Below are 9,951 nucleotides of genomic sequence, written 5' to 3' on the forward strand. Positions count from 1 at the left end.
GGACAGCGCGGCCGCTCGGCCGCGCTGTCCTCCCGTCTCTATGGCGCCGTCTCCATGGAGACCGAGACGGGGCTGGCCCGGCGAGTGAGGGGGGGAGGAGGGGGTCCCCGCCTCGCGCCTCCCTTCTTTTTTTTTCTTTTCCCAATAACATTTTATTGGTATAATACAATAGTATCAAGAAAACACAACACCCACATTTTTATAACCTTAGCCAAGTCCACAATGAACTAAAGGACAGTTAAACATCTTAACCAGTACAATATGAATAAAAAAATGTCAGCATTTATACTTCAATAAACTTTGGAACAAAATCCCTTGTTTTTTACAATGTATTCTGATTAAAGCCTGTTCTGTTCGCGGTTACCAACTCAATAAAGTGCCTTCTGCCCTCTAAACTATCAATAGGCATTCCATAGCATATCTAACAATGTGAAAAACAAAGTGAACTTATAAACCATCAACAATTTACTGTGAGGATATCAGTATTTTGCTATATCTATGTAGTTTCAATAAACAATATTCGTTTGAACCATATATAAGTCATTATATCCATTTAATATAGTTATTCCAGGATGCTGAAATGAATTTTTCTTCTGTTAAGGCTTCTAGAATAGGAAACCATTTAACTTCGAACCCAAAATGTGCAATGTTCCCTTTATTCCTGTTAACTTTAGCTGTGATGCTTTCCATGATGAACTGATTCCACAACTTTTTGTACCAGGTTTGAATGTCAGGCGGGGAAACATCTTTCCAGCAAGAGGCAATAGATAGTCTAGCTGCATATAACATTGTGTCAAGCATTTCTCTATTATGGTGTTGTGCTATTTCTTTTGGCCAGAGGTTAAGAAATAAGTTTTCTGGCGTTTTTGGGATAAGAATACCTAAGATGTTCTGGATATGTTGCAGGACTTCATTCCAAAATGAACTGATTTTTTCACATTCCCAGAAGCAATGTGCAAAGTTTCCTATTGTTTTGCATCCCTTCCAGCAATATGGCGTGTGTTTAGATGTTATATGGGATAGTCTCTGAGGCGTCATGTACCATCTGGTTAGTATTTTAAATTTGTGTAGATCTATTAATATTGCGCTAGGCGTGTTATTCTTTTGTTTCCCATTTTTTTTCCATGTCTCCTCGTTTAGAGTCTGGCGCCCCCCTCCTGCACGGGTCCCTTAAGCCTTGTGAGGGTTAGGAAGAGACGTCGCGGGCGCGTCATGCGCTTCTGGATACCTGTGCATAACCCCCCCTCCCCCCCCTATAACGAGCGCAGCAGCGGCGGCTCCTCCTCAGGAACCGGGGGGGGGGGTCTCCTGCAGAACGAGTCTCCTCAGGCCGGTGACCTCTCGCCAAGTAGGGTCAAGCGGCTAAGAGTCCACCGTAGTAACGTGCAACGCTGAGAGATGACGGGCATTGGGCTGTAAATAGCCAAGCTTCCCCCCCCCCCCCCCCTTGATCAGCCGCCTGGCTCCGACAAGCAGAAGTTCAGCCAAGATCGCGACATGTTTTGCATTATTGTATCTCGAGAGCCAGTCGAATCCCGACTCCAGGGTTGCGGGGCTCATCTCCGTTTCCAAGCCGAAGAGCCGGCGCTGTCCGAAGACGGTTTCCGTGGTCACGTGGCCGGCGTGACTAGAACCCCCCCCCCCGCCCACGGAACGCGGCTAATGTTCCCACCGCGGCGGTCCCTGTTTATATCTCCTTGCAATGTCTTGCTTTCGAACGGCTCGGTTGGCAGGAGCTGGAACTAGAGACGGGAGCTCACTCCGTCTGTCACGCGGCACACTCGGGTCTCGAACTGCTGAACGGCCGACCTTCCACAGCCTGCAGCTCGGCGTCTTAACCCCTTGAGCCACCGCAGCTCCTTTATTGTATCTACATGATTGGAAAAGCTTCCCTCGCTCAATGTGTCCTGCAGCGGTCGACGAAGATTTCATTTTGCTATAGAAAGAGAATTTCATCGCCGCCTCCTTAGTTCTATACTCACCTTTCACAGTGAAACTACATTTCCCAGAAATCCATCGTCATCCATACCGGATATGTAGATTGGACGATTATAAAACTGCGAAGAGAGGGGTCCCTGTGGCTTTGTGTGATGAGCTATCCTCAAGGGTCGTCAGCGCTCTGGAACTACTTTTCCCGGCATTCCCTGCGTGCAAGGCGGAAGCGAGGTGTGAGAAGTCGCATGTTTTCCCTTAGTTCTATGGTTGCCTGTTTGTAGTTATGCTTATGCGGATCGGTATTAGGAAAGGATAAAAGTTATAGTGTTTCTTTCTCTTTGTAGTCGTCATGTTCTTTCTGTGACTCTGCGTAGCCTACCTCACAGGGTTGTTGTGAAGATGAGATGGCATGGTGTGAGCATGTACGCCACCATGATTTCTTAAAAACAAACAAACACAAAAGTAGCTAATTTTGGAGCCATAATCTCTCTGGAGGAAGGGTGGGATAAAAAACGTAATAAGCAACCACTAAACAATAATTTGCAGTAGACGATTGTAGGATATTCCCTCTCTCCATTTCACTCTCGATTTCAGCATTTTAGTTCTATCACTGCCCTCTCACTTAACTAAAATGAAATATTTCCTTGTTGCCAGTGTCAGCCCTGTTCATGTGTCTGAGAATTTATATGTTGTGGAGGAGTTTCCTTTCTGCTTTGAAACTCTGATGGTTATCTGGCTTTGATTCTCGCGGCCTGGTGAGCTCTGCTTGGTTTAAAAAAAGAAAGAAAAGGCTTATTCTATAACTTGTGCATTACCTGTGTGGCCTCTGAAAGCCTAGGCTGCAGTTAAAATCTCTAAAATGTCGGCACTTTTCATTTTTTATATTTGCAGTTCCTGCATGGTTGAGTTTTCTAGTCCCGGTTGGCATTGCCGCATTGCTCCCCTGAAAGCTGGTGGCAGTGAAATTCACAGGCAATACTTGTAATACAAGAATGACTTTGGGCTTGCAGAAAGGAAGAGCATGCCACTTCTCCGGTTCTCCAGAGAACCTGAGTCCAGTTCTGCATGGTAGTTCATAAAAGTTCACAGGATTTTATTACAGTTCCCCCACACACACCTTTGGTTTCCTTAATAAGATAAATTAGGTTAAATTAGCATGTATATCTGGAATCAGTAATTCCTGACTGAACACCTTTGACAATGGACAGCTTTTGCCTTAAAGGTACTTTGTGTGCTTTCTGGGGACTTCTGTGTTAGAAAAAGACACACACACACACACGCCAAAAGTCTGCGTGGAGCACTAAGCCCAGTAGGGGTGAACTCTGTCGCCTGGGCTCTATAGCCCCTTGGCCCAGAGTGCAGTCCCAGTCGTCCTCCTGCCAGGCCCTTGAATTCTTGCATGTGACAGAACAACAGGCTGCAACAAGCCTTTAGCAGAGCATGAAACAATCTCTTTGGAAGTGGGGAAAAGTTATGCTGTTAGAACTTGTAAAGTGAAGGGAGGAAAGAGTAACGTATCACAAGGGATGGAGAGTGCCGTCATACCATCTGCCAGCTAACCCTTGCAAACAGCTTCCTTAGATTGGCTTCAAAGTTCAGTGCCAGTTCTAGGATTTGGGGGGTCTTGGGTAACCTAGTCAGTTGATTTTACTTTGTGAGCTACTGGCGTTAAAGTTGTGAGTGAGCAATTTGGCTAGTGCATAAATTAGTTTGCTCTGGAGCCATCCTTCCCGAGCTAAGACAAAAATGTGTGAGCCGGAGGCTAAAAAACTGTGAGCTAGCTCACATGAACTCAGCTTAGAGGGAACACTGTAACTAGTCCCATGCAGTCACTTATGGCTTGTGAGCAATGCTCCCTCTAAGCTGTGGAGTCCTATGAGCAAAAATTCTACTTTGTGAGCTACTGGCATTAAAGTTGTGAGCAAGCAATTTGGCTACTGCATATATTAGTTTGCTTTGGAGCCATCCTTCCTGAGCTAAGACAAAAATGTGTGAGCCGGAGGCTAAAAAACTGTGAGCTAGCTCACACCAACTCAGCTTAGAGGGAACACTGCTTGTGAGTCCCCATATTTGTAGAAAAACTTGACAAATAAGCCAAAGTCATCTGACTGCAGCATAGCCTGACATGTAATTGTGGACTAGGAAAAAAGGTAAAGGTTCCCTTGCTCGAAAGCCAGTCGAATCCGACTCTAGGGTTGCAGTGCTCATCTGCGTTTCAAAGCTGAAGAGCCAGCGCTGTTCGGAGACATTTCCGTGGTCATGTGGCCAGCATGACTAAACACCAAGGCGCACGGAACGCTGTTCCCTTCCCACCGAAGCGGTACCTATTTATCTACTTGCAATTTCTTGCTTTCGAACGTCTAGGTTGGAGCTGGAACTAGAGACGGGAGCTCACTCCGTCATGCGGCACACTCGGGTCTCAAACTGCTGAACTACCGACCTTCCACAGCCTGCAGTTCAGCGTCTTAACCACTTCAGCCACCGCAGCTCCCCTATTGTGGACTACCTGCCCACAAATATCACACAGGATACAACTGCTAAGAAGTGACTTACACTCTAGTTAAACGATTTGCATAAGCAAGTTCTCTTCTTGGTGTAAATTGTAGAATAGCTTTCCCGTTATGGGAATATACTGGTGCTACATCTTAAACTTTCGGCACCATCCTCATGAGCTGGAGAAAATTCTGCAGGGTCTCCAGTTCAGTCTAATGGACAACTGTGAGGAACTTGTCACCTTTAGAAAGGGGGCTTAGCATAAAACAACATTGTTCTGTCCATACTTTCACTGACTTCTGCTTTCTGGAGAGTGATGCTTCTGTCATTCTGGTCTCGCTCTCTCTGTGCCGGCCTCCTAAACTCTGGGATGAAAGCAGAAGTTGGGGGCGTCTCATGACAGTTGCCCTGCTATAGGAAGTAGAAGCTGCAGGTGCGACCTCTGTGCAGTACTGTTGGGCGTTCAGAGAAAATTGTGGTCTGTAACTGTGAGAATAGTTTGTATAGACATTTCAAAACCCTTGCGGGCAGCTGTCCTTTCCCCTCCATTGGGTTACAATGACCTTTATTTTGGGTTGGCTCTTCCATCCAGCTGTTCTTTGTGTGAAGGCCGGTGTGTCAGTGACACAAATGTTTGCCTTGGGAGCCTGGAAACTGTGTGGCTGTGGAGCCTACTGGCACATAGAGTTTTGGCTCACCAGATTCATTTTAACTGGTTTCTTCCTGTCTGATCAATTGTGGGTTTTGGTTCTCGATGAACTGTTGCAGAGCTAAAGGTGCTTTTGTGTAGATAAGTCCTGGGAGTTAAATTTTGTTCTTGTTTTTTTAAAGATGGGTACTACATAGAGGATTTGGCTAACGATTCTATGGCTTTTTTGTACAAGCTGCCGCTGGGAGAGATGGAAACCATACCAGTGACAGGAAAACCTGTTCTTGACCTAAGCCAACTGATTGAGCCTCTCTTGTCTAGTGGAAAGGAGGTGCCACTGTGGGAGCCCTACCTAGTCTCAGCAGGACATACCCAAGCAAGTTGCGCTTTCCTCATATGGTCTTCTGCTGGCTGGTAGCTGTTTATTGTGGCTTTTGAAAGTACAACATTCCAGCTGGACTGTGATGTCCTTGAGCCTGCCCAGGGAGGCCCTAGAGCTATCCTCCGGGGAGTCTTCGCACGTGTGCGTCTTCTACTGGTTTAGTTGTGCACTTGAAAGCCACTTCCCTAAACCAGCTGCTGGGACTCCTTCAGTTATAAAACCGTCAGTTCAAAGTAGGTGTTCTAGACAGCTCGTGGTAGTGTGTAGAAGGCAAAGCAGTGCTCCAGGGAGAGTGAAGAACTGGCCCGGAAGACCAGGCAGGGCCTTGCGGGAGGTATCTGACGAATGCCACAAACCTAATGTGACGAACGTCACAAACCTAACTGGTGTCTTATTTTTCTTAGGTGTCCTCCCCACGAGGTGTGAGATGCCTGGTATCCAGTTCCTGCCGTTTTCCATCCTCCTTGGAATCCTGGGGGTCCTTTGTGTGGGGCTGACGGGGTTCTGGGGCCAACACTGGCTTGGCGGCTTTGCCTGGGATGGTTCTTCTGAAATGTTCAACTGGCACCCGGTTCTCATGGTGACAGGCATGTTGGTCTTGTACGGCTCAGGTAAGGGACAGGAAGTTCCAAATCCAGCCTCATATTTGCTTTTGCATTGGAACGTGAAGGAAATGCCTTAGTGGCTGGGTGGGCAGGGTGTCTCAGCAATCTTGGTTTTGACAACTCCTTCCCTCTCTCTGCAGCGGCACTGGTGTATCGTGTGCCCCTTTCCTGGGAGGGTCCCAAGCTTCCATGGAAGCTGCTCCATGCGGCATTGACTTTGGCAGCATTTATCCTTGTCGTAGTGGGGCTGGTTGCTGTCTTTGAGTTTCACAACAATAAGAAGATCCCCAACATGTACTCACTGCACAGCTGGGTGGGGCTAACTGCTGTGCTGCTCTTCTCCTGCCAGGTGAGGGGAAAAATCCATGAATAGTTGAGGAGGTTAGCCCCATGGTCCAGCTAGCTCAGCTCTTTCTCTGGCAAAGCTCAGGAGCAAGGAAAGCTGGTGATATCAATCACCTGTTTGTACTTGGAGTCTGGTGGCCCAAAATAAGCTCTTTCAACATGTGGCATTCAGGTTGTCCTCTTTTTTTAAAACCTAACCTTTTTATGCCAAAGGCTTCTACCGTGTCTTGTAGCCACTGGTTAGCTATGCATTGTATGATGAGATACTTTGGTTTGCCTTAGATCTGTTGCCTATCAATTACGTTGGTTTACCTCTCATCCAGATCCTTATATTTTGAGACAATGAGTACTAGTCATATTTTTTCACACACCCCTTTGCAAAGCTGCATGTTTCCTCTTGGTTGTCATTTTTTTTAGCTTCTGTAAGTTAACCCCCCTGCCCACTCAGCATGTTGTGTTCTCTGCCAAAGTCCTGGCATCCGATGCATTGTGCCAACCAGGAAAACTAAATTGGTCATCTGCTTGCAGTTTCTCTAAAATCTGGTGTCTAATTGTCCTGAGAATCTTGGGCTACCAAGTAGCTTATAAATGTGAAGTATTAAAATAACCTTGTCTGTAGAACAATTAGATGTATAATTTGTTTTTAAAGAAGCACTGTGCCAATATATAGATACCATGTTTGGTTCTGTAATTGTTTCGTGATAAAAGTTCCTAATTCTTATTTTTCTAATCTAGTGGCTAATGGGGTTTGCTTCTTTCCTGCTGCCTTGGGCCCCCATCTGGCTGCGGGCCCTCTACAAGCCCATCCATGTCTTCTTTGGCTCTGCCATCCTTTCTTTAGTTATGGCAGCCTGTCTCTCTGGCATCAATGAGAAGCTGTTCTTCAGACTGTGAGTACTGGGGGAGAAGGCAGCAGCAGCTACTAAAAGGAACAAGGGAGGAAAGGGTTTGCAGATCATTTGGGTCTGAAATAATGGGTGGTGAATGAGACACTGGAATAAAAAAACGGCTTGCTAGTTTCAGCCTAGAAAGGCCGAACAAAGGGTGCTGGTCCAGACAGGTATCAGCTGTTGTGAATTCTGAAAGCAATAAATAACCTTCAGAAATACAAATAGGCAAAGTCTCTAAAGATAATTGTACAGCAGTAAGACTGCACCAATGAAACCACAAGTGGCAAACCACCAAGATAAAAAACTGATTAATGAAAGAGAATGATCAAGATTCATTTTGATCCAGAAATGCTCCCTTTTTTTTAACCTATTAGGAGACATTTCTTCCATCTCAGTTTCTCAAAAAGATCCAAGAAAGAACATCACATTGCATCCCATGAAGAGAAGCATTTCTGGCTCAAAATGCATCAGAATTTATTTTCTTTCATGTTTTATTTGTGGACCTCTGTGTGGTTTTGTTGCTTGTTTTGTTGGGCTGATACTCTTGGGTATCAGAGGAGGAGGTTAGCTACAGGGATGACACTTGATTCATAACATGCTGCCATCGGTATATGTAGCTTTGGTAGCAACCGAGACAGGGAGCTGGCATGTGTGAAACAATGGCAGTCCACAAAATAAGGAGTCAGATGTTAAAGGTGAGTGTATTGTGTCAGTACGGGTGTCTAGGATGCTCTTGAGGGCTGATAGGCAAAGCCTTGTGTTAAAGGTTGTGACTAGAGATATTTTGTTGGTATTATCCAGCTGTGTCCTCCTTTAGGGGTCTCTGGGAAGAAGTGTGTAAGCTGCTATTGGTTTCTCATGAAATGAATTTGATCCTTGTCTCTTCCCTTAGAAAAAATTCAACAACACTTTATTCGAAGCTCCCTTCAGAAGCCTGGTTTGCTAACATCCTGGGGATGCTGATCCTGGTTTATGGTCTCTTAGTATTATGGGCTCTTGCTGTGTCTGCATGGAAGCGCCCAGATGCAAATTCACAAGGAATTCAAGAGGTAAAAACAACAACCCTGGCTTATTGAAAGGAAAAGCGCAGGCGGTGTACTTTACTCTTCGTTTATTGATCTCTGTAGTGCATTCAACTCTCTCTCTCTCTCTCATTAGACTTTGGAGAAAACTTTTTAACATGAGTATGCCTGGCAGATTGCTGGTGTTTATTAGGAATCTATATGCTGATGCTCCAAGAGACCTGGGCATCGGCTTTAGCTCCCCCTAACATGGAAGGTTTCAAGGTTTACAGCATTCCCGCCATCAAGATCCATAACAAAGGTAGAAGCTGTGGTGGCTTGGTTACAGCGGTCAAGAACTCTCTTCAGTTGGAGGTGGAGTTGATCCCTCATGATTGTGAGGACTTTGTGCTACCTCTCTTGTTTAGAGGCCCCCCGTGGGGGAGTCTTTTGTGTTTAAATGTATATCTGCCCCCCAATGGTATAAACGGAATTAGTAATGAACTGTGTTGGGAGAAACTGGTGGCCCTTATGGAATGGTTAGTGGCCCAATACCCAAACACTCATCTAATTGTGGGGGGCGATTTTAACGCCAGGATCGGGTCCTCAATTATGGATCAGGAGGATGGGGGGTGTCCATATGGGAACATCTTAGCTGGTGGGCGTACCCTCCAGGATCCGGTTATTAATAATGCTGGTAGGAGATTTCTGGAGACTCTTGCAATGTTTAATTTATTAGTGCTGAATGGCACAAGGTGGGACTCTTCAAAGGGGACTTTTACCGATTTCTCCGGCTTGCGGAGAAGTACCATTGACTTTGTGGCCGTCTCGGGGGACTTGTTAGAACAAATCCTTTCTTTTGAGGCGATTGAGTCCATACACAGTGACCATAAGCCACTGTTCGTAATTGTATGCGGCCGGAAGGAAATAACTAGGGTCTCGGACGATTTTAATGGGAATGCCCCATCACATAGGAGACCTAAATGGACTACAAATGTCCAGGAATCAACTGCGGAGGCACTCCCTAGTGTAGGAGTGGTTTCGGATTGCACTGACCAAACCAGGGAAGAGGTTGACGTGATTCTGTCTTATGAGAGTATTGTGGAACAGTTAAAACCTCTATTTTTGAAAGAGAGTTCCGATAACACCTCTTCTGAGCGGAGAGTCAAGTGGTTTGATAGAGAGTGTGCACAATCCAAGAGATATTTGTTGAAATGCATCAGGTTAGCTAGAAGAGTTAGGGACTTGGAATCCTTTAGGTTAGTAGGTACAGCTAGAAGACAATATAAAGATCTTTTAAAGGAAAAGAAGATAGCATGTACTGCCCGCCTATGGGCGGAGCTCCAAGAGGCGGTTAGGGGTAGGAATGAAGGTAGCTTCTGGCGCCTAATTTCAGCAGGCTTTAATGGTAAATCAATGATGAGGGGTTCTAATATCCAAGCTGAGACCTGGTTTGCCCATTTCGCCAAGGTTTTTAGTTGTGATTGTGAGAATATCCAGGTAAATCCCTCTCTTTCCGCACTACCACATTGGCCAGAGGTAACAGAGCGTGAGGTGAGGTCATTGATCGAATCCACACCCAGTGGTAAATCTCCCGGCGAGGACTTAATTCCAATTGAGTGCTTTAAAGCATTTATTGATTGGTGGGCCC

At 45.8% G+C, this 9,951-nt stretch overlaps 2 protein-coding genes across 2 annotated transcripts in view; one reads left to right on the forward strand and one right to left on the reverse strand.

Moving 5' to 3' along the window:
• Positions 1-2,009, reverse strand: part of TMEM138 (transmembrane protein 138) — a 15,042-nt gene extending 13,033 nt beyond the window's left edge. Inside the window, exon 1 of the mRNA XM_015424316.1 lies at positions 1,983-2,009. The gene's annotated coding sequence lies outside the window, so the exon portion shown is untranslated. The remainder of the gene's footprint in view (positions 1-1,982) is intronic.
• An 18-nt stretch (positions 2,010-2,027) lies between these two features.
• Positions 2,028-9,951, forward strand: part of LOC107121405 (cytochrome b ascorbate-dependent protein 3) — a 16,106-nt gene continuing 8,182 nt past the window's right edge. Inside the window, exons 1-5 of the mRNA XM_015424317.1 lie at positions 2,028-2,166; positions 5,864-6,070; positions 6,205-6,413; positions 7,145-7,299; positions 8,192-8,348. Coding sequence (XP_015279803.1) covers positions 2,091-2,166; positions 5,864-6,070; positions 6,205-6,413; positions 7,145-7,299; positions 8,192-8,348 — 804 coding nt within the window. The 5' untranslated portion in view covers positions 2,028-2,090. The remainder of the gene's footprint in view (positions 2,167-5,863; positions 6,071-6,204; positions 6,414-7,144; positions 7,300-8,191; positions 8,349-9,951) is intronic.

The sequence above is a fragment of the Gekko japonicus genome, unplaced genomic scaffold (genome assembly GCF_001447785.1).
Source record: "Gekko japonicus isolate JY-2015 unplaced genomic scaffold, Gekko_japonicus_V1.1 scaffold2581, whole genome shotgun sequence".
Taxonomy (NCBI): Eukaryota; Metazoa; Chordata; class Lepidosauria; order Squamata; family Gekkonidae; genus Gekko; species Gekko japonicus.